At 34.1% G+C, this 25892-nt stretch overlaps 1 protein-coding gene across 1 annotated transcript; it reads right to left on the bottom strand.

Annotated features, from left to right (window-relative positions):
- Window positions 1-12701: 12701 nt before the first annotated feature.
- Window positions 12702-16873, bottom strand: LOC108988365. Its single transcript, XM_018961612.2, has 3 exons — window positions 16667-16873; window positions 13505-13573; window positions 12702-13078 (listed from the first exon to the last, which is right to left on the bottom strand). The coding sequence occupies exons 1-3, from the start codon at window positions 16844-16846 to the stop codon at window positions 12884-12886; spliced, it is 444 nt and encodes a 147-aa protein (XP_018817157.1). The 5' UTR covers window positions 16847-16873; the 3' UTR covers window positions 12702-12883.
- Between the last annotated feature and the right edge of the window lie 9019 nt (window positions 16874-25892).

Raw genomic sequence — 25892 nt, forward strand, 5'->3', positions numbered from 1 at the left:
GCATTGCGGTAATATCTTTTAATTAAACTATAGATATCATATATATATAATCGAACCTCCTAAAGATAAGATATTAATTATAGAGATACTTTGAAAGCTCATTTATATCACATGAAGTTTAAAGCTCCATTAATTATTGGCAAACATGAACATATATTTGGTACTTCCGATCGACTAATTCCCCCATTCCCTAGCTATTATCCTCAACCGGCCTTTCGAACTTATAGTACTGTTTTCTTGACAAGCTAGGCCTTATATAGTTATATATATTCAGTGTTTTCTTTTCTTCTCACAGAAAAGAAAATTCAAAAAGTAACCGACCATAAAGATTACTAGCTAGGTTGGTAGTTATGGAGGCTCCGGAACGAGAGGTAAATAATTAATGGGGAATTACATCAATATTATTGGATGGATCCCAATTAATCAAAAATATCTAAGCTTGGAGCTGGTCTCTAAAATGTAAATTTAGATCTCAGAGCATTAGCATGGGAATAGATAAAGATAAAGTTAAAATTGGATTAAAATCATATGTTTTACCTTTTGTCGATTCCATTTAAGAGAGATTCTTACATTAATGATAAAATATTATTAATTTGATAATAATAATATTTTTTTCTAATTTTTCTTTTCATATTTTGTTATTTTACTTATCATATGTTAATTAATAATAAAATTATAATTAAATTAAATTATTAAATAAAAAAATTATAATTAAATTAACATAAATTTGCCTTGTAAGCAAAAATATTAATTAATTACCTTTGCCGAGAGAGAGAGAAATTAACATAAATTATTCAATAGATGAGGAACAGTTTCTATACAAATATGTAGAATTACAATAGCTTGTAAGCAAAAAATTTACCTTTACCTCTTTCAATATAGAGTTTTATGGGATTATTAGCTAAATTTTGGTTTGCATTTATATTTGTTTGTATCAATACTAATACTCTTAGTACTGACGAAAAAGGAGAATGACAATATAATTTAGTTAAGTGTACGATGAAGGGTGGTGGCCGAGCTTAATGATCATTAATGGGTTACTCTCATGCATGTGGTATGGTAGATGCCAAATCTTAATTAGAACCCGAATACAGATTCGGCTTAAACTATTAGTATAAGAAAAATACTATATACAACCGTCTTGGAAAACCTTGGGGAACCGTTGCCCACATGGAGATAAAACGTCCCGTTTCATTTGATGTCTCAAAATGCACTGCTGCCCAATGTCTTTTCCAAGAAGCCAACCCCTTCTCTTTGTCTTCTCCACCCCTGGTTGTCTCTACGAACCCACGAAGCCACCATCGAAGACCACTTCATCATCGTCACTTAGAGCAACTCCTTCTTGGCTGTGAGCTCAACGAGGGAGATGGGTCTAGCTCTTCTTTTTCTTCGACTTGGAGGTGACCGTGCAGACAGGGATGAAAATCGGTGAGAGGCTCGGTTGGAATTCAGGAGATGGGTTGGTTTTCGTTCTGTTGTAGTTGGTGAAGCTCGGCCTCGTGTTGCTCGGAGTCAAGTGCCCAGGCACCAGGCTTGGCCAAAGGAGACATTATTGCCGCCATAGCTATTCTTCCTATGCCTTTTTTTTTTTAGCCGAAGATTCATCTTATGTAGCACTGCCATAAAACAAGTTTCACTGAGTGATTCTATACATCAATATTTTGAAGGATGGGGACAGAAACTCCTTTTAGAAAGAATGGAAATAAACCAAAAAAGGGGAAACTGGCTTTGGTGTAGAGAGCGGTTGCCCCTGCTGTACAGACCACAGAGGTCGCTTGCTGTGCTCTGTAATTTCTGTAACAAATGTCCAAGAGGAACACTTGAACAGAGGTTCGGTTAAGATGCTCTCCAGCTTAGAACCAGTGGACCAAGATTGAAGTTTCAGGGTCGAGTCCGTGGTTGTAGAAACAGGAGCAGAGCTCCCCATGTCCAAATGGTTCTTCTTGATTAGCTTTGGATTTTTTTGACTCTTGAACATCTATATGTGACATCAAATCGTGCGGTTCTTGAGGAATTTTATGTTCTGCTCAACTAGATTCATCATTGGTGGTCTTTTCTTTTTCCATTTCATTTTCTTCTACTTTCTCTACCTCTTGAATCTCTTGTTTCTTTGTTGCTTCAAGTTCAAGCCCCTTTTTAGTTTTTACCAACCTCCTTTTTGTAGGTTGACTAAGAATCTCGATCTCTTTACTTTCCTCATAAACTCTCTCCAACAGTGTCTTTTCTGGAAATCTCTTCAACAATCGTAGTAATTTCTGATGTCTCTTTCATCGTTTGGCAAAAATCTAAAATGAGTTTGAGAGAAATATGTTAATGATGAAAACTAAGAGATGGGGTTTTTTTTTTCTTGGTAGAGAAATGCTTCAATGTATCATGAATTTTGATTGTGATGTAGTTTGCTATTGGGAAGAAGATAATATCAGCTTTTTACTTTGCTTCCCGCTTCCTTCTTTCCCTTTTTCTTTCTTTGCTTTTTCTATTTTTGCATTCTTTTTTTTTTTCTCTTCCATGTAGGCCAGCCGGTTACCCCACATTTACGCAGGCCGGTTGTACCTAGCAGTTTTGTTAGTATAAGTAGTAGTATAGGAATTCATTGAATTATTAATTGAGATTAATTAGTTTAAATATGTCTAAACCTCTTCTTTCTAGCTCTCATGGCATCCTCAATGGATTAGCTAAATTTAAAAAAACTACTTCAAATAGCTATTAGGATATAAAACAGATGGCATTGGATTAGGCAAATTCCAAAAAAATAGACTTCAGCTATAGTAAATCTAAACTTTTGGTCATATTTGGATGTATATTGTAGCACTACCAAATCAATTGTTTACTATTATTTCATCCCTCTCCTCTAGTTTTTTCTCTTTGTACTGAAATCTATGAAGTAAAAAAGGGCTAAATAAAATTAAATAAATTGGTAATTAAAATTAAATAAATAGGTAGAATGGTAAAATATGATAAAATTAAATAAATTAATAATTAAAAAAATAAGTATTTTTTAAATTAATATTATTTTATTAGTATATAATGAATAAATGAATAATCAAATATGGGAATTTGATGTGAATGAAATTGTCAAAGTCAAATTCATCTCATAAATATTTTATTATTATATAATGAAAAGATGGCTATTCCGATGTGACTATTTGATGTGAATGAAATAACTAAAATTAAACTAAATTCATTTCATATTAGCTGAAAGGGAGATTTAACTTTAACTAATTTATTGAAAGTGCTCTCGGCAAACAGTAGGACGTTAATATGATCACATACGAATTATATATAAGAGATTATCTCACTATAAGAAAAATGGATTTTAGTGATTAATTTATTGTAACTAAAAGATTTTTTATAATTAATTTTAGTTGTAAATAATTATTTTATTAGAATTAACTAATCGTAAATAAATAATTTTTTTATAGTACCTCGAACTGTCCCTTTTAGTTCTCAACTTTTATATTCAGCAAAAGAAGAAGTAGAAATCATCGAAGGAAAGCGAAAGGAAAGCTCAGTTGAGAAAAAGGCCTCTTGAGATACTTCTACAGATGAAATAATGGCCTCCTCACATCACCGTTTTGGAGACCTAAAAACGTCGTACACACTAAACCTTTCTCTGGTGACCCTTTACGATGCATGCCGCTCCCCAAATAGAGTTCAAAAATGTCCTTTGACTGTTCTCACCTGATGACCACGTCAGCAGCTCCGGCGCCATTGGAATACGGCCGTCCTCACCGGCTAACCCTAGCTCCTTCATCTGTCATCACGCACTAAGTTCGCTTTCACTCACTTTTCCATTAGGTTGGATTGCATCAAGTCAGGGAGGGCTCCACCACCAAAAATATATAGTTTTAGGTCAAGAGGAGATGATTGCATATTATCCAATCAAACTGCTGAAACATTTAGCTTTTAAAATAATAATTCGATTTTAAATATGAAAATATTTGAATTGATGGATGAGTTTTCGGTGCATGCGAAGAGCTGCTTTACGGTTGATTTAGATAATAAGATGAGATAAAATGAGATGAGATGAGATGATTTTAAATAAATTAAATAAAATATTATTTTTTAATAATATTATTATTTTGAGATTTAAAAATTTTAAATTTTAAATTATTTATTATTTTATATAAAAATTTAAAAAAATTATAATAATAAAAAGAAATAGTTCCTCAATCCAACCAAGCCCTTAATTGTTTTTGAAAGGTACGTTTTTTGGTAAAAAGTGTTGACATTAATGAGTCAATTAAGAGCATTAGCATTAGTCTATATATATGCACAAATTCATATTTGCATAATATGACCCTAAAATCCTCTACATTGATTTATGCATATCTAAATATTTAGCTACTTATAAACAGTACTTATTCAAATTTGGATAACCACTGTTCACCCTACAAATCATATTTTAATCATTATTTATATCTCCTCCCACTATCTCTCTCACAATCCTTTCATTTTCTCTCTCCTTCAACAACACAACAAATCTTCACTTGCACATTCATTTTATTATTATAATATATTATATATATTTTCATTTAATTATATTTTTAATATAATATATAAAAAAAATTGATTTTAGTAAAAAATTAACAATAAAAAAATAATATTTTATTATTATTTTGTCTCAAATATGCATAAGTCAATATGAGAATTTTGCTTGAATGATAAAGTGGATATGCAAAAGAGGTGATTTTACATATGCATATACATAGACCAATGCTAATGCTCTAAGTGGCTTTCAGCCAAAGTCGTGTACGTACGTGTTTCTTTCGATAGACTCATGATCATTGATCAGTATTGTTTTAATGGTACCATCATCAATTGATATGATCATCAGTACTGTTTTAATGGTATCATCATCAATTGATATGATCAGTACTGGTTTAATAGTAATGCATTTCGAAAATAGAAGATTAAATATCATGAGCATTATAATAAGTTTGAGAATAAGGACGAGGCATGCCAACATTATTTTCAGGATGTTAGACTTTCTAATTAGAAAAACTTTAATGCATGTTTGAGGATCATGTATATAAAGTAAATGGCTTGTTTTACATGTTATATTTATAATTTTCTCTTGCTAATATTTACAACTTTTATGCAGGAGCCTCTTACCACCAAGGTGGCTAATTTGATTGATGTTAATACGACATGGTGGGACATTGAAAAGGTTAGGAGCCTCTTACCACCAAGAGAAACTTATGAGGTTCTTAATATGATGTTGGCATCAGATAGCAGACCGGATAGCATTGTCAGGGAATATGAGAAAAATAGGGTGTTCAGTATCAAGAGTGCCTATCAACTGTTTTAGTCTTTTGGAGATGAGAGATAGCTTGGTGAGGTGTCATATGGGGAGGAGCAAAGGAAAATGTGGAAGAATATATGGAAAATGCAAGTGCCAACCAGAGTGAAGATCTTTGCATGGAGAGTATGCAAGAATGGTTTACCAACTTTAAAAAATTTAAAAGCAAATAAGGTATTGGAAAAGGCATAATGCAAATGGTGTAATGAGGAAGAGGAAGATATTAATCATGCTCTCCTCTACTGTTCTAGTCTCAAAGGCCTCTGGTATCATTAGTTATGTTTCCTGCAGGAGAGTGAGGTTCAAATGGATATTGCACAGGTTGTGGCTACTGTGATGAGAAGGAACATCTCAGAAGAAATGGAGAAACTATTTCTGTGTGCGTGGGGAATATGGTATAGAAGAAACCAAGTGATTTATGAGAATAAGAAGCTCTTTCCAGAGCAGGTAGTGGATCATGCTTTTTCAATCTACCACGATCACAAGTATGTTGCAGATGAGCAGAGAAAAGGTTTGAAGCCTAAATGTTGTTGGCTGCGTCCACCTATAGGAGCTCTCAAGTTAAACATTGATGGTGCTATTTTCCATGATCAGTGTAGATCTGGGGTGGGTATAGTACTTAGAGATGAAGGTGGCAAGGTGATCTTCACAGCTAGCAAACCAGAACATGAAGTGAGGGACCCTATGGAAATTGAACTTTTGGCAGTTTTGAGAGGTCTACAGATTTGTTATCCTTTGGGGATTCTTGAGCTTCAAGTGGAGAGTGACTCACTTTTGGTGGTACAAGGGTTTAATAGAGAACAAGAGTCTTTGTCTATCTGGGGAAATTTGATCCATAAGATTAGAAGCATGTTGCATGCGTTTCCTAAGGTTACAGTTCAGCATAGAGGTCGAATGGCCAATGTTGTTCCCCATAGTTTGACAAGACAATTATGGCATATTGATGATCTAGTAATTTGGTGGGATTCTTTCCCTAAAAGTGTTTCCCAAGTTATTTGAACTGATGCTATGTTGTAATTCTTTTACAGATGAATAAGACAATTTGTTTTGTTATATATATATATATATATATAAAACTTTTATACAGGAGCTAAGTTCTATAAACAAAACAAATAGATCAGACTTAAAGACTTATCATCATGTAGGCTCTCTAAGAAACTGGTAATGCTATTTTATATATTTAATTGCTCAAGTTTGTTATTTGTCATGTTCTAATGAATTTATATCTATAAAATATGTATTTTGTAGTAAGAGTCAGATACCAATTACAATTTGACAAAATTATATGTAGCATTACATATTGATTGTAATGGAAAGTGGATTCATCTCGACGTTTGTGAAAATTATGCAAGTATTATTATCTATTTTAATTAAACATATTTGAATATTTGTAGCAATATTAATTCTTTCTCTTGTGAGTAGGAAAAAATGGTTGCCCTGCATGTTGAATTTGCATCAGATCAAAATTCCTCAATAAATGATATTGACATTTTTACAAAAGTTTTGGGCTCACATTTAGAATATTTGAGGGGTTTGGGTCGCTGTGTCAAGCCTTCTAACTTGTTCTCATCGTCCAACAATGCCTGCAACACTTCTAGAACGTTAGAGGAAGCGAGGTCTGAGATCGAGAAATTGAGGACAAAGCAACATGACTCAGAGGCTCAAGTGACGCAACAAGTAGACATGAAGATGCGATTGAAACACCAAGAACAACAATAAGAGGAGTTCTTGAGAGAGATGCAACTCTAAATGCAGATGTTTATACAACAATTTAGGCCTTCCAGGCAATTGATTTACATTATACAGATCTTACAACTATTTATGTATGATGAACACTATTGTTTTATTTATGTAGTTCATACTTATGAGACTACTTTTATATTTATTGAAAAAATTGTAATGTACTTCTCAAAATGTTATGTATGTGTATTTAGTTTTTTATTATTAGGTAAAATCAGATTCATATTGATCGAACAACAAACAACCGCTCGAACATAGTCTGTAAAACCATTCGAACAGTTACATAGAACATTCAAACGTAATCCGTAATCTTCATTAGAACATCAATCGAACATCGTTAGAACGTAATAAGCATTTAAATGCTTTCTAATGACATCTATGTTCGAAGACTATATTCCACATTCAAACACCATCTCCTAGTAAATCATTCGAACGTATTATAATCCAATTGAACATTCAATGTAATGCGTTTGAACATAGTTGTATGTTCGACCACTAACTTTAACAATATTCAAGCATTTTTCCATGTCAATCCGTTTGAATAAATTTATTTCGATCAACCACTCACCCCTAATGCGTTCAAACATATGTCACGGTTGAACGTAATGATTTTACCATTCGATCGTATCTTTGGGATGAAATTTAATTGTCCCAAAAAAGACTTTCCGTTTGAACAGTATCAAACAATTTTGTTCAATTTTGTTTTTAAAAATTTTTTTTTGGGACAAAACTTATTTTTATCTCAAAAAATGAAAAAACTTTTGGGATAGTAATATTGGGATGACCTTGAGACGTTTTTTTTTGTTTCAAAAAGTGTTTTGAGATGAAATCATAGTTTTTTGGGACGAAAATTTTCATCCCAAAAGCCCTCTTTTGTTGTAGTGGAGGGAGAAAGAGAGGAACTCGGCTAGATCCAAAATGCTAATTAAGTCAATTAATTTGTATATTTGTGTCAACTAGATTAAAATGAGAAAATGGCCAATTCAATATGCACGATCAGCTCTACATGAAAATTCAATGAAATTAAGCTAATTATGGAAATTAAAAAGCGAGTTTTTGTCTGTAATACGGCTACTATTGATTCTATATATGTATAATATGGAGGGAAGAGTTGTTAAAGTATTTCAGCTCGTACGTACTTAGAAGCCATTAGAGTTGAGTTGCAGCTTTAATTATTCATATCAAAGAAAAAAAGAGATGAGATTCCTTATAAATTTGTCTGTCACAAAAGGCCATTGCTGATATATATATATATATATATATATATATATATATATATATATATAATTACATACTACTGTCAGTTTTTTTACTAAAACTTTTAGAATTTTACCCAAACTGAGGCATATTATATGTTAATCAAGACTAATTCCGTTTTGACTTGTAGCCTACTCAAAAGAAGATCATCTTATCAAAGTTTTCAAAGTAATACTACTAATTAGGGCTGTACAGAAATCGACTGCCACTGACGGGAACCGATCGGCCACATCAGGAACCGGTGGACAACCGGTCGGCGTGCGGTGGCAATTTGAAGAAATCAACGTTCAGCGGTTTAGTCTCGGTTTGAAGTTGGACCGGACCGCTGAACCGACTGATATAGTAATTTTTTTTTAATATAGCCTTATCGAAACGACGTCGTTTCACTTAAATTTAAGTAGAACAACGTTTTTTTATAACTATAAGTATTACAACAGATAATGAAAATGATGCCGTTTGGCATTAAACCAAACGTCATCGTTTTATTAAGAACATAAGAAAAAAAAAGTGGAAACGACGTCGTTCCACTTAAACTTAAGTGGAATGGTGTCGTTTCGAGACGTCTTCTTCTTCCCTAGCCTCTTCTTCCCTTTCTATTTATTCTGCAACTCTCTCTCTCTCTCTCTCTCTCTCTCTCTCTGTGGATAATCGCCGCTAGGGGAACCGATGCCAACCGAGAACCGTTTCGATCGGTTTCCTCATCCCCATCGATCGGTTATGGTCAGTGGCTCCCCCATTTTTTCAGACGTCGGTCGGCATCGATTTTGCCCAAAAACCTCGTCGATGCCGTCGGTTTTCACCCCTACTACTCATTACCAAGCTTCTTATAAATTAATAATCTCAATCAATCTAATAATTTGTTTAATTATGGGTATCGATGCATTGACTTATTTCGACCTAGAATTACCTATATAGTACTGCATTAGGTTTCATGTCTAGGTTGTCACTACTTAGCAAGTAATATTAATCAAGAGATTAATGCTGCGCGCCCATGCATAAAGCCAGAAAACTGATCCAGTACTATATAATAGCTAACTAATTACAAACGTTTATAAAGTAATTCAGATCCCATTGGATGCACACACATCTTGTTCTAAAACATTGCCAGCTCAATAGGGCCGGCATTAATTATCATTCAACGATTCACTACAAGAAAAATAAGTTTTTTTACGAGTTATTTACGATAAAAATAATTATTTATGATGAGAAAAATATTTATTTTAGTAGAAAATAATCATTTTGATAAAAAATAACTAAAGACTTTTTTTATAGTGATTGTTTGAAGGCTAGAACATGCATAAGCTATTACTCATCCTTGAGTAGTACTTTATCATCATCCCCAATTGCATTATTGATATGGCACATTTCAAATAACTTTATAACTCAATCAATAATTAAATGATCAAAAGTAATTTAATTCAAGTACCAACCACGTAGAATGATAAAATTAGAATAAAGAAAAAAAAATCTCAATAAAAGAATGAAGTAAATACTAGTCATCAAGCTAACAACACCTTTAATAATTAGTTTGCAGACATTAATGATCCTTTGTACCCCCATAGTCATAGAGATGGTAATTAGCTGGGTACTTCGAATTTGGTCATGGTTCAATAATCCAATACATCATGGTGAATATGTATGGGAGCCTCACACTGTTATTAAATATTAATGTCTTCTGTGTATAGTACTACTTAAATATTGCAGGATTTTAAATGTTATATTTATTTATGTCTTTTCTAATTGTAAAAGATGTTTGGTACAGATGTTTCCAATTAAAGGATGGTCATCATCCCTTGTGCTGGCATAACAGAGACAAGTACTCAAGGGGGAGGCCGTTGAAACTTCCACTAAAAACCAGCGGGGGAGAAGTACTACTACTTCATCTTTTATATATATAATTAGATCCTACGTGAGACAAAGTAATTAGATGTAATTTAAAATAGGGTTGTACAAGAAATTGGAGAATCGATTGGAACTGACCCAGACCGGCTGTCGGAGCTTGGAATTGGCCGAAACCGGCATAGAACCGGTCAGCAAGCGGTTGAATTTGCCAAAAATCGATGTCCAGCGATTCGGTCCTGGTTTGATCCTGGGCCGGACCATTGAACCGGCCGAATTGATAAAATGTTTTTTTTTTTTTAAATATACATATATGAAACGACGTCGTTTTACTTAAGTAAGTGAAACAATGTCGTTTTAGGACTCAATATTTGAAAATATATATATATATATATATAAAGCAAACGGCGCCATTTCCCTCAAGAGTTTTAAATCCCAGAACCTTTATTTCTTCTTCCTTGTTTCTCATTCTTATTCTTCATTTCTCACGCCACTCTCTCTCTCTCTCTCTCTCTCTCTCTCTCTCTGAGGCTTCACAGTTTGCACTAAGCGACAGGGTCACCTTCGTCGCAATCGAAGACGTTGACGAACCGACCGTAGTTATGTTGAGATCGATATCGATGGTTTTCTCCCCCTTCACCGACCAGTTTCTGTCGAGATTTACATCATTTTAGGGGATCGGTGCAGTTTCGATTTTGGACCAAAACTGCATCGATACCTTCGGTTTTCATCCCTAATCTAAAAGGATAAACCTTAAAAAACCTTTTTATAAGCCTTGATCATGTAGGTGTATATATGTTGAAAAATGATAGTTTCAATCGTGAGTGCACAATCGCTACGCAATCACTGAAAAAAATGAATAAATATGGGATTCACATGAAAAAATTAATTTTTTAATAGTGGACCATACTCTTTTTTAAAATGATTGCACGACGTTTGCGCACTCCACGATTACATGTAGTATTACTTATATATGTTACAAACATACACACACACATATATATATATATATATATATATAAATGATTTATACAATTGTAAAATATGCAAGATTTGGCAAACAGTCCTTAAAAACTTAGGACAAATATAATACGACTCACGTAATAAAACAAACTTTTGTTTTGTTTTTTATTGTAGGCTCCACTTTTTTCAAATGAAATATGCAAGGTTTGCTCCACTTTTTTCGATGGTTTGCATTCATCCAGCACTTATTGGTATTGAAAATGTTTAAATAATCCATGATGCTTTCATAAAGTCAAGGATGATGCGAAATATTATTAATATGTTCTCTTTTCATGTTAATGCTGAATATATATTTATATATATATATAAGGTTGTTGTCATATATGGTATAAAAACAAGTTGCATGCATATATATATAGCTAGCTATTTCTAAATATAACTCTAGTACCCCATTAATTTTATATATAAACTTACTAGCTAGCTAGCTAAGGTTCCAGCAAACTTTCTATTTGCCTTCCACATGGAGCAGCTAGGACTTTCAAAATATATATATAGCTGTCAGATGTTGCCGATCATCAGATTGATTACGCTTAATTAGTTAAAATTTAATCAAAATCAGCCTCGATCGATTATTAATTAACATAATTTCTGCTTCAGATCAATATCATCCGTCACCCAAAAATTCTGAGTATCCATTTGAAAGAGAGAAACTGTTGAGGGTTCGATGATTTGATGGCTACTTAATTGTCTTCATATATATATATATATATGTTTGATTAATAATTAAGATCTATTTCTGGTTTTTGGAAGCATTATTTATTTGGGGATTTTTTTTTTTATGGGAGTAAGAATGACTCTGCTAGCTAGCTAGCTCGCTCTAGCTTAATAAAGAAATTAAATGAAAATATGTTAATATTGTACAAATATTTATATATATATATATATATAATTAAACACCATATTGTGGAAGGTTATTGGTTTTATTATTGTCTTCTTTCTCTTGTGATGGCCGGTTTAGTTCTTGGAACTTTTTTGAGTAGTCATGATCATTGGAAATGATATTATATATATATATATATATAGAGTAATGTTACATACAGTCGTGAAGTATACAAGCATCGTGCAGTTGCGTTAAAAAAAAATATGATCTATTATTAAAAAAATAATTTCTTTTTATGTAAATCTCGTATTTAATCACTTTTTTTAAAATTATTACACGATACTTACGCACTTACAATTACAATTATCATTTCTCATATATATAATATGAATAGAGGTTAAGCATTCATTGGGATCTTCAATATAATTAAAATTTAAAAGTAATTAAGAAGGTGTAGCTTATTGATGTCATTTATTGATCAGCTTGTTGAGGCAAAACCTGGTTTCACTTTCTCTTAGATCCGCAGTAACCCCAAACCATAGAGAACCCAGCTGTAAGAGATTTTTCAGCACTAAGTACGAGCACTTCTGTTCAGATAATCATTGCCAAATAAACCTTAAAATATGGTTGAGACGTTTTCCCCTCATTGAACTACACCTTATGTATAGTAACTAAGTTAAGGATATGCGTGTGTGTGAGAGAGAGAGAGTTGGATTCGCATTTGGACCCAGAAATCTGCAGGTTAATTATCAGGTATGCGTTGTCTTGACTCTTCGGGTTAGCATATTTGGTTTTTCAGATCCTCTAACACAGAAGATGTTATTTGTACAATCCTGACAAGTAACTTAAAAACACTTCAATATAGGGACTTTCAGGAACCTTTATCCTATTAAAAATCATGACTATCGGATATTTTGACTGCCAGTAAACGATCCTTGCTTTTGGTTCAAAGATACATGGAGGGCCTTGGCCGATGCTATGGCAGAGTCTCCTCTCTTGACAATTTTCTCGAGCTCTCCAACCTTCTCTGATAGCAAACTCACATTTGAGTTTGTCGACTGGACCAGCTTGTTTGCAGTTTCCAGAGCAGAGCATAACTACCAAGAAAAAGTGGGGAAGGCTAGCAAAATTGTCAGAATAAAGAAAAATGTGTTTTTTCCAAAACAGATTGGGGATTTAGGACAAGACTGTGCCTCCAGTTTAATGCGAACCAACATATGTTTGCGTGAATTGTGTGAAAGGTGCGGTTGTGAAATGGTAAAGTATTTTATGTAAGAAAAAAAAAAAAACTAAAGCCAACATAGCAAGTGTCCTATTAATGAGTACTAAAACACTGAGAAATTAAGAAAGTGATTAATTTATGCTGGATCCAATGAAAAAATGGCACCATGAACACCTTCTGCACACTTGAAAGGCCAGTAACGGTGGATGCGTATCATGTTCGGGAGTGTCCAAAAAGCTAATCATAGAGACAGATATGTCATAACTATAACTTATATCTGTCAAAACAGCCGAATTGTCACCTTTAGAGTTAGAGCTGTCCATGAGTGGTCTGTACCAGAGAGAGCCTCATTCAAGTGGTTGTACTCTTCCTGAATCAAGATTAATAGAATTAGATGCTTCCTGCTGTAATATATACATGAACACTGAAATGCAGATTAAATCAAAATGGCAAGAAAAATAATTACTTGTAGATTTGAAACTCTTAAAAAGATTGCCTCTGATAGATTTGAAACTCCATCCATGGCAATTATAACATTAACCTTACTTCAATGAGCTGTTGAGGATCACGTTGGATACAAATTGATGAGCTTCACCACTAAGTAAGGGCAATGATGTGGATTGAGAAGCTTCCAATATTGCACGTGCCAAGTTTATTTTGTTAATTGATTGCTTTTGTTTTGTTTCATAAATTATTGTTGTCATTATCAAAAAAGGCACAATCTGTTGGGTGTGCTCTCAGTGTTTTGCTATGTTAGGAGTCTTTAGTGTTTATCAAATAAGCCTTTTTACGGCTATATGGATTGTAAGCAGACATTGAATTGCTCAATTGTTATTAAAAGTTTGAATTCAGTCCCCCCCCCTTTGAGGTGAGATTCCTTTGGTTTAGTCATGATGAGGCTCCACAGCATCCTAGGACAAGGGTGTGTGACGCTCATCTTCCCAAGTAATTATTAGGTACTCCCGGAGTACGGGCATGTGATGCTCTCATCCTATCATAGAATGCGATGCCAATAAAAATTGAAGCAATTATAATTTTATGGCATATTGTAACAGGATAGGAGTACCATGTCATCTTTTTCTTCGTGAATACCTAATAATTTTCCCTTCTTTCCAAGGTTGTTGGTGTGACTCCAATAACTTGTTAATGAGATGCTAGCACAAGACCGTCGTAGATAGCACAACTCAAGTCCCACATTTCTGGTTGGAATAGGCTCTGATACCATTTGTAACGCCCCAATAGTAGGTCCAAGCCACATAGCCTATACTCCAAACTAGTCAATGGTATAATTGGAGCCCCATTAAAACCATTATAAAGAGTAAAAACTTCTCATTCCCAAGCAATGTGTGATACACCACCACCCTTACATATCATATGGGGGTATCACAACACCACTTATAGATATCCCTAAAACAATAGCAATCTGTTTCTTACTTGGTCATTCAAATATTCAAAAGAAAGGTTTCTTTACTGCTTTTTGAATACTTGGTCCTAAAACATCTTAAAATTTGACCGAGCCATGGACCAGCGGTATCACCTAAATATCCAACTTTGAAATTTAACTCTCTCTCTATCTCTCTCTCTCTCCTTTTTTTTTTCGTTTGAGAAGAGATCTTAGCCCAGCCTAAAGAGCCCAAACCAAAAACTCTTGCAAAAACCTAAGGTGTGCTATGAGTGTGTTTACAAAAGATAGAAAAACTATGAGTGCTACTATATTTTGGTGTGACAGTGAGCAAAATAAGTAGAAGTAACTATCTTTGTTGAAAAAGTTGGCAAGCCAAGTCTATCCATTGCTAGGATTTCAATCAGTTTTTTTGGAAGGTATATATTGGTTGAAAAAGAAGCATCATTCTCTGCTGCCCATCCTTTGATATCACCCACACTTACCTTCCCCGTAAGTGTGGGTGATATCAAAGAAGTATTACAGGTACACAATCTACCACTCAAGCCTGAGATCACGCCACATACCATATTAAGCATTAATGGCTACAACACCTCAACCACAACTCATGATAGCATGATTTTCTCCTAGATTATTGTGATTTGTTTTTCATGTTTTTCCGTATATATTTACACCAATGTACAGAACATATTGTAAGAAATGATTTCATTTTCAATAATCAATTCAATATTCATCATGGTATCAGAGAATACCCTTATGTCCTATCTCTGTTTCTACTCTTGAAAAGCAGAGCATCATTTTGCTGCCTTTCAGCATCCAGATTCGGTAGAAATCATGACTTCTCAATCTAATTGCTCTTCTTCTTCCTCTTCTATCACCTCATCAGCCAATGATCATTCCAGCCCTGACTTTCTTCATCATGGTGACAGTCCTGAAGTTCTATTGGTTTCTCAACCACTTGTTGATAACTACTCCAGATGGAGTAGGTCTATGTTTATGGCTTTTAGCGCCAAAAATAAGACAGGGTTTATTGATGGTACAATCTCCAAACCTTTTAGCAACACTGATCAGCTCTATTTACCATGGATTCGTTGCAATCATATGGTCCTCTCTTGGATTTTAAACTCTCTTTCAAATATTTGCTGCCAGTGTTATTTATATTGATAATGCTCTCACAAAGCAACACTCCTCATATCTTCCAACTCCAGAAAGCGACTTCCTCACTTAACCAGAATCAAACATCTGTGAGTACTTATTTCACCAAGCTAAAAGGCTATTGGGACGAACTGCTAAATTACCCGAATGGTCTTGTGGTGCTCTCCGAAAATTGGCGGAATACCAACAAGAAGACTACGTTATGTATTTTTTCATGGGTCTCAATGATTCATTCTCCCACATCCGAGGCCAAATTTTACTTATGGGTCCGCTTCCCCCAATCATCAAATTTTTGTGATGGGTCTGACACTTATGGGTATCAGACGAATCCTCCCATGTCTGAGCCACATCTGAGTCTGATACTTGCGGGACATGGATACGTTAGCCCTTCTAAAGAAGCAGATTAACAGGAAACACTGTTCTGAAGAGCACATATTAACATAGGAATTCACTAATAAGCGAAAACGCACCCAAGTTAGAGTTCTCATAGCTCCTTGACAAAGGTACATGCGACTTCCCCTAACATTACTAATGTACGAAGATTCCAGAACTAAATGAGCGTTTCACTCAATTGGAAGACAAATCAGGATCTGGGTGTTGAAGTTACATAAATATCAGAAACAAATTGCTCAGATTTCAAGAAAAATTGCTCCGATTTGAAGCCGTCTTTCAAAGCTGTATCATTTAGGACAAAAAACCTGGTCCTTTCTTCTTCGACTGCCACCAACTTACATTTTTTTGTCCAACAACTCACTAGAAAGTAATCTTAATCAAAACTACGAAACCCGTAACGGCTCTAAGTATGATAATTCAGAGGGTATGAGATAAATTTCAATAAAAGGAGACAGAAAACGAGCGGAGATTTGATAATATATAGAATCAAAGAAGATGAATGGGGAAGCGAACCTGGAAGAGCTTGGTGAGGTCCAAGGCTTGGGATTGAGGGGTGTCATTGGGGCTGGAAACTGAAGAGGGAGATGAGGAGAGAGGGGTTTGGGTATGGCGAGAAGGGGCAGCACCGTCAGAGTCTCCGAGATCGCTGAGCAGATCGCCAATACATAGAAGCGGACCTCCAATGCCTCTCATCTTATATTAGGCTCTTTCGTTCTGGGAGTTGGGTTCCTTTTACGTGTTTATTGCAAATTTATAGGTTGTCGAGGTATATCATCGTACGTGTTGGGCTTGGCCCTAAAGAGAAGCTCAGAAGTTTCATCCCAAGGCCTAGGTGTTGGGCTTGGCCCTAAGAGGTCTCCTTAGAATTTTACCAGGTGAAGGAAAAAAAAAAAAACAAAAAACAAAGCAAAATAGAGATGTTATTCATTATAATTTTTTTTAATTATTTAATATCGTGTCAAGAGATAATTAAAAAATGATAAATATTTTTAAAAAAATAAAATTATTTATAATGTATGTTCACTTTCTGATAAAATATATAATCCTAAGATATTACTAGAAGGCTTCAATGAAATTTAATGAATAAATTCGTATTTATTATGTATTTTCGTTGGCATTTTATTACTAGTGGAGTTGGGTAATGATGGATGTGGGTTTTCCAATAATACATTATGTCTTCACATCCTAAGATTAAAAAGAAAATTTGAAAAAAAAAAACACAAAAAAAAACCGTCCAACGGATCAGACCTGCAAATTAAGAACGAGGGATCGCACCTAATTAAGAGAAATTATATTCTTCCTCTTGATTTTTGACATCTCTAATTATTTTAAGTGGTTTTTTGTATAAGTGATTGATTAATAAAATCACTTAAAATATGTAGCATGAGTTGGTACGACTAAGAATAACAAATATGAGATAAAAAAAGGTATGATTATTCCCTGAATTCATAACAAAAAAATGGCTTCTTTCTACTCTGGACAGGGTTTTTTAATTTTAGCTTTCGTGAGTTTTTTGACTTTTGGGTATTAAACTGGAAAATCCTCACCGGTAACGTACATTCTGCATGCCTTTTACGTTGATTACTTACTTGATTTCACTCACACATGCATATGCACACATGTAGAAATCTACATTATTCTTGGCTGTTCTTAACCACAATAAAGTGTTAAAAGAGATCGAAGAAAAAAGCTTCAAACAGGTTATGGTTTAAATGAAAAGTTTACACCATCCAATAAAATTAAAACACGTAAAGAATTCATTTTGCTTACCGTAAGTGCGATTGTAGAATATTACCCTTATTCTCCACAATCATCTCTTCAGTGTTTGTTCTGCTTTCTCATAGGTTTCTTTTCCTCTCAGTCTCTCTCTCAGTCTCTCTCATCTCCAGCTCTGGTGAATCTTCCATCCAGTCAAATGGGCTAATTTGGTCTCTTTCTCCAGTGCAAGGAATCGATTTTGAGCTTGGTTAATTTCGTCTTTCTCTCTAGTGCAAGGAATCCTCTCTTTTCAGTGCAAGGAATCGATTTCTTCTCCCTCCAGCCTATTTTTTCTTTGTTTTTCTTCAGCGTAAGAAATCGACTTTGTTGGTTAATTCCTATAAGTGGTTAATCTTCTTCTCCCTCCAGCCCATCTGGTCTTTGTCTCTGCCTCCATAATATCTGTGGATTATGGAAGTGTTACAATTGCCTTCTTTCAATCAAAGTGGCGCCCAGGTTATCCTCAATAATGGTAAGGAAAATAACAATATCCATACAATAAACCTGTAAAATCATTGTAGAGAAGACAAATCACGGTTTGTTTCTTTTCCTTATGTATTGTGTTTGATTTGGCCAACAATTAATAGTCAATACTTTTTTGTCATATATGGAATAAAATCAACGTAGTAACAATCAGGTTCATAAGAGAGAGAGAGAAGGGTGAGGGGAGAAATACATGAATCGGGGAGGGGAGAAACCCTACTTTCTTCACATTTTTATCCTACAACCAATTCTATTTTACATTTTTTAAAATTCAAGCGTGTAAAACTATGATTGAATAGTATAAAACTCTATTTTACACCTAAACTGGCTCCCAAGCGTTTCCATAATGAGAACCCCAATCTCACGGATTGTCGATCGAGGGTTCAGTCAAAGTATAAACAGCTTTGCTACATGCAACCGAGCGGTGAAACCGTTGACAGAATCGGCCAATATATTTATATAAAATAATGCCACATCATTGATACATTAAAAAAAAAAAAAAACATTCTTCCAGAGACTTCGCCATCTTGGCTCAGGAGATGGAGCCCCTTCTTGATGGGTTCGATCAGATCTTGGTCGTGGTGGACGTCCTTCTCACACAGCTCCTCCATCTGGACTGTCATGGGCCTGTTAGTCATGGTTGGCCCTTGGACTTGAAGCCTTTTGATAAGCTTAATTGACTTAGTCTATTCTGTTAGTAGTGGAGTTCATTTATGCGGTTAGTGGATTGTTTTCCGTGGGTTTGTTAAGACTGAGTCTTACGCAGTAATTGTTATAATGGGTTGTTAATTGTTGCTTAATTTCAGTAAGTTAGTGGGCTGTTGGTTATTTGTCAGGTTATTTAAGTTGTTGTTATTAATGAAAATCTATCCAGAATTTTATCCAAGAATTGTATTAGGAGGACTTAGCCCCCTCGAAGAGGCTATTTACTTAATTTTTGTTAACCAGCCCCTTACAAGTGGGCCACAAACTGAACCTGAGGAAATTTTGCAGCGGCGCCTAAAGAAGAAGAAAGGACAAGCCGTGAGTGAGCTGCTTGTCAAATGGAAGGGGCTAGAACTTGAAGACACCTCCTGGGTTGAATTTTAGTAGCTGCGAAAAGACTTCCTTGACCTTGAGGGCAAGGTCTTCTGATGGGGGAAGGATTGTCATGGGCCCGTTAGTTATGGTTGGCCCTTGGACTTGAAGCATTTTGATAAGCTTAATTGACTTAGTCTATTCTGTTAGTAGTGGAGTTCATGTGTTGACCGAGTCTTGGGTATTTTATTATAGTTGGGTTATGTGGTTAGTGGATTGTTGTGTTGACCGAGTCTTGGGTATTTTATTATAGTTGGGTTATGCAGTTAGTGGATTGTTTTCCATGGGTTTGTTAAGATTGAGTCTTATGTAGTAATTGTTATCGTGGGTTGTTAATTGTTGCTTAATTTCAGTAAGTTAGTAGGCTGTTGGTTATTTGTCAAGTTATTTAAGTTGTTGTTATTAATGAAAATCTGTATAGAATTTTATCCAAGAATTGTATTAGGAGGACTTAGCCCCCTTGAAGAGGTTATTTACTTAATTTCTATTAACCAGCCCCTTACATGGACAAGAACAAGCTCCCATTCGCCGATCAAACTTTCAAGCTTGTTGTTGAGAAAACAAAGGAACGCAATAGTCTACAATAGTCTGTAACAACCTGTTTGGTTGCTAAGAAAACATAGGAAAATCACGTAATAGTCCATAACAGTCTGTTTGGTTGCCGAGAAAACAAAGAAAAATCATGCAATAGTCTGCAATAGTCCATAACAGTTTATTTGGTTGCCGAGAAAACAAAAGAAAATCAGGAAAATAAAAACAATACTCCGTAACAGTCAGTTTGGTTGAAGAGAAAATAGAGGAAAATTACAATCGAATATCCTACAAATATGAGATTCGAGACAACAACTGGTAGATCTCATAAATGCATATGTTCGTTGGCTTCATGTGGGTGTATCCATGTGCATGTGGTTGGAAGAAAAATGGCTGTGGTTTGGCACGAAATAAAAGCAGTGAAATAGAAGAATATTCTCAGAAAGATGAAGGTGAAAGATGGAAGGGGAAATGAAAGATGGAAGGGAGCTCTAAAAATGGGGGAAATGGGGGATTTGAGTGGGAAGGTGGAAGACGAATGAAATTAGAGGAAAAAAGAAGGATGAAGGAGAAAAGAACAAACGGCGTCGTTCAGTATTTTACCACCTGGGATGCGGTTTTCCCGTAATTTCCCAGGCCGGTTGCGTATAGAGTTTTTCAAGTACAAATAATTTGAGCAGTGCTACATCGCCTGAGACATGTAACCTGAAAGTCTAGCAAACAGGTAGAAAGTGTTTTTATATTTTTTATTTAATATGTTTTTTTAATCATTATAAATATTTATATAAAAAAAATTTATAATATTATTAAAAAAAAAGATTTTGAGACACATCTTCATGTCCCCGCTTTAATTTCTTGGGAAGTTGCGCATGGCTTTATTTTTTCAATACTACGATGCATTACGTGCGTGTTGGTTCGAAAGACGCTATTTTTAAATCGTCTAGCAGGTTTGATTTTTCAATACCCGTACTTAACCTACCATACTAATTCAGATGGTTTCTAATGATTAATTTAAAACATATATTCATGTTGTTATCTGTATGTGTCTTCATTTCCAAATAGCGGAATTAGTTGATCATATACGCATTAAGACTTGGTTAGATTTTTCGATTAACACAGTCTACACAGATTGTTGTTTAGCCTGTAGGAAAAACTATTAGTGTAAATCGGTCCGGTCGGTGGTCCATCATTTTTTTGAGACCAAACATTCATAGGGACCAGATCGAACCAATAGCTATCGGTCTAGTCCGATCCGATTGGTCCGGCTCCATTACTTTTTATTTTATTTCATCTTTCTTTTTTCTAATAAATTAATAAAAAAGCTATTTAAATTATTAAATTAAAATTAAGTGAATTATTAATATAAATTATGTAACTAACTCATTAAAAAAGTATTTTACTATAATTATATTTATGATGTTGACAGTTACTACTTATTAACTTACACTTTACTCTTTAGTATGCATAATTATTAATAATGTCATACATTTTATATATAGTTAATGAATATTAAATAATTAATTTCATTTTACATATATTATTTATGCTTGCTTGCACTTTAGGTATTAAAAAAATTACTTAATTGTTTTAATTAAGTGTAAATAGTAGAGTATGTATTAATGTATGATGTATTAACTATTTAGATATAATGACATAAATTATCACATGATTTATTATTTATTATTAATTGATAGCATATATTATTTTATATTTTATATGGACAATGATAATAAATTAGATGAAAATTACATCATTAATTTATATAATTACTATATAAAAATAAAACTACAACAAATTTGCCTTTTAGGAACGAAATTTTAGTTCGTCCCTAAAAGTAGTTTTTTACGACGAAATTTAAATTTCGTCTAAAAAATTTGATGACTTTACAAAACTGTTCAACCGGATAAATATCCATTCAAACAGTATTTTCTGTGCTGAATTAAATCGTCTCAAAAAAATTTTTTCATTCGAATGGACAAAAATCCTTTTGAACAGTAAAATCTTGGCAGAGAAGTAATTTATTATGCAAGGGAAAGTTCAAACCCGTTCGAACAATAAATTTGGTTGTTCGAACAGAAAAGACTTGGTAGCAAAACCTGACGGGAAGGTTTCTAAACCGTTCGAACGGAATATATTTAGTTCGAACATATTTAAACATAACATTTATATAAACATTTGAACGTATAATCTTAATCTCGGAACGTATATCAAAATATAATAAATATATATCATATATACGAATTCATAAATTAATTTTATGTAATTAATTTAAAAATATTTTAATGATTTATTTTATTTTAAATAAGATTTTTTGTTAAATAAATATTATCAGTCATATACCATATAATATAAATCAATAATTACTCCAGAAAAGATAAAATATTTAATTTGTCTTTAAAGTAAATTATCAAAATACTATATATACTGTCTATAACTATAACAAAAAATATATATAAATAAATAAAGAATAAAAACTACTATGATCCGAGATCTCTGCACACATCCTCTACTGCAGCTAATTGTCTCTCTACCTGTGTTAGTCGAGTACTGAGTTTGACCTGAGTTGCTTTACTGACATCAATCTCTATACTTAACTCAGAAATGGTAGCATTAATCTCTGTACGTAACTCAGAGACGCTAGCATTAATCTTTGTACATAACTCATTAATCTCTGTACGTAGCTTAGAGACACTAGTAGTAATTATCTCTGTACGCAACTCAGACATGGCAGTCTGCACTGCATCGATCACCACTGATGTGTGTATGCTGATCTTAGCACGCAGTATGTCGGCCATCTCCTTGCAAGTTGATGTGCGTGATGCTTCGGCCTGTGTAGATGTCTCACCAGCCGATACTTTAGGATCTCTCGGCTGTGCATCTCTTTGAATATCAGCCCTGTCAGGAACAGGTCCATGAAAACAAAGTCTCGAGTGTCCCGTGCTCCGTTACAGGTTGGTGCTGTTGATCGGTCCTATCGGCTCTCGTGCACACTAGGCAACTTTTGGCACGACCCCAGAATGTAGCAAAAATTGAATGATTAGGATCTCGGACGACAGTATATCTGTCGTAATGTACCAAGCCTCTGATCCGATCCTCTCAAATATGTACTCCACGAGGTCGATCGGAATGCCACGAGCAACCCGTATCATAAATTTCGCTCGATCCATACCAACCTCGTTCTTGTGCTGCCGAGGATCAATATTATGGCTATTATCAGATTCATGATTTTGAAGAAAGAGGATAAATCTGCCTGCTTAATGCTCTTCGTCCCTTCACACACTAGAGCATCTAGACCAACAATTAGGTCTCTGATCTCATGATCAGCAAGTTTATCGATCTCATCTGTGTAAACTGGTCTCTCATCCTGAGCAATCTCTGCATCACCTGAAGGATTAGACTTTCTAGGCAGCAGGTTTGGATAGGCATCGACCAGTCTGGGAATACTGAGATATGCAGCGAGGTCTGATCAATTTTTCCTGACGAAACCAAACTCCTTGCACCCTAGGAAAAACACATGTTACAAGAAATACTCAATGGATGCTTGCCAGGGAGGAAGTGGTGGAAAAGAAAACTTCAAGGCTTGAGGGGTAGCATCTAGATCAACAGTTGAATAGCCATATATATATATATATGTTAAATATCTATATATATATATAGAGAGAGAGAGAGAGAGAGAGAGAGAGAGAGAGAGAGAGAGATAAACCGCCAGAGCTACCTTTCTATATTGCACCTGCACACTTCTAAATCCAACTTCCTGCTGCATGCGTGCTACTTTGTTCCGCGATCGACCGAATCTATCAGCCTATCAGGTTCAATGAACTCTTGTAGAAATACATATATTTGGAAGTACTAGTTATTGCCTGCTTTAATTTCATTAATTACATGTTTGAAACAACCACGCAGAGTGAGTTTTCTATTTTTTCTTTCTTCTTCTGACTATTCTAATGAGTTTGGTTCAAGTATTTTTACAAAAAACTTTGCTTCTTGATGGCAATGTCTTGAACTGGAAAAGTTTACGGTGGAAATACTTTTTTCATCAGTCCTGATCAGAAAGATTAATAATGTCAGGTTAATTCTATGGTATTAATTCTAAAAATATTACAGAGATAAGAGTCCTATCTGATCTTAGTTTATGGGCTAAAATGAATATTAATCATATAGAGGTTGAAACAGATTATAAGCTAGTGGTAATTAATTGGTGGGAGAAATGTGGGCAAGTTCTTTGGCGTAGTCAGAGATACTGGAAAGAGGCTAGATTGACGGATCGTTCGATGGTGGTACATCTTTATCATTCTTTTTTAGAAATGAACCACGTTACAGACAGATTAATTAAATTGGACACTAGAGGTACAGAGTTTTTAATTAATACTAGAGACAGCCTTCCAAAAGACACTAGGGAAGCTATTTGAATGGATCAAGCAGGTTTACGAGTTATACGACATCGATCTTACGACTTCTATTGGTTTGTTTTATTGTCTTGTTTTGATTGTAGGTTTTGTTAGCATGTACTTTTGTGTTTTGATTTGACGTGTGTTCCTTTTGTATTATGGTTAGTGGTTTTTCTTTGTTTTCTTGCAATTCATTTTGATACATTATTTTGGATTTTAGGATTATGTGTAATCCTAGGTATCTAGTTGAAAACGCGGTTTCCTCTGCTGTAAGTGAGGGCATTCAATAGAATTGGGGTACCTTTCTCTTCTAATTTATATATATATATATATATATATATATAGTTATCTTCTTTCCACCTTTATTTTCTTGAGTTCCCATGTGGTTTTGCATATTTTATTGAAGAGTAATGTTACTCATCATCTCAATTTTTATCATATTTTCATCATTTCATGATGTGACATTAAATTATTTGAGATTATTTATTATATTTTACTTGTAAACCTATCATCTAATACCACATTATAGAAGGATGAGAGGATAATAAAAAAATAAATAATAATTATATTTTTCTTTAATTAAACGTGCTGTCAATTAGCAAATTCGTGTTCTTTTTCTTGTGAGTCGCTTCAATCATGGTATTGTATACAAGAAAAATAAAGAAAATTTATAATCAAAATAGATTTTTTGTTTATTAGAAATATCATAACAATAAATTTAAATTGATATAATTTGTACTTAAAGTACACTGGATTATGAATAAAATTTTATTGTAAAAAAATATAATATATCAAATATATCCACATTAATTTATGAAAATTATTTTTTTGTTAATATCTATATATTATATATTAATTATATTTACAAGAGAATTTAAAGAAAAAAAGTTGGACTTGATGAAAGTGTTTGACGGGGTACGTATAGATCACTCTCGATCAACGTCTGAGAAGCTTATACGTAATTAATTATAATGGACTTGACTCGGCCAGTTCCTATAAGTAAACTGGCTGGACATGGACGCGGACTCGTCGGCTGGCTTGCTTAAAATCCAGCTTTCTGCTAGCTGCTCTTTATCCTTAGCTCGATAGAGCACACAAGTCTATCGGGTGATTCAGGTTCAATGAATTGCTACGTACATGAATTAATTAATATCACACGTTCCTTTATGTACATGGTTTTGCAATATCGAGGGCCCCAGTCAATCAGCAAATTGTTTTTTGTTTTAATCGCCTCAATATATAATTTGCTCGTCAAGTCGCCAAGTTTGATTTGTTCAAAAATTAAAATTTCCATGTTGGTAAGAAATTAGACTGCATGATTAATATACATGATATGAAACATATACGGAAGACTTGTGAAGGAAAAAACAAAAAAAAAAAAGGGACCACTTGAGGAGTAGACCAGACTCTTATCCGTTAATGGCCGTTAATGGCTGGTTCATATATACACGGCTATGGCAAGACTTGAAGGGATACGTAGACTCTCGGCCAATGTACGGCTA

The sequence above is a fragment of the Juglans regia genome, chromosome 13 (genome assembly GCF_001411555.2).
Source record: "Juglans regia cultivar Chandler chromosome 13, Walnut 2.0, whole genome shotgun sequence".
In the NCBI taxonomy this organism is placed as follows: Eukaryota; Viridiplantae; Streptophyta; class Magnoliopsida; order Fagales; family Juglandaceae; genus Juglans; species Juglans regia.

What these genes read in the sequence shown, in the direction of transcription:
- LOC108988365 (XM_018961612.2), bottom strand. Translation starts at nt 16,846, where the DNA reads ATGAGAGGCATTGGAGGTCCGCTTCTATGTATTGGCGATCTGCTCAGC. An exon ending in ACCTCACCAAGCTCTTCCAG is followed by an intron (nt 13,574 to 16,666) that starts GTTCGCTTCCCC and finishes ATCTTGATTCAG; the next exon opens with GAAGAGTACAACCACTTGAA. An exon ending in GGACAGCTCTAACTCTAAAG is followed by an intron (nt 13,079 to 13,504) that starts GTGACAATTCGG and finishes TTTTCTTGGTAG; the next exon opens with TTATGCTCTGCTCTGGAAAC.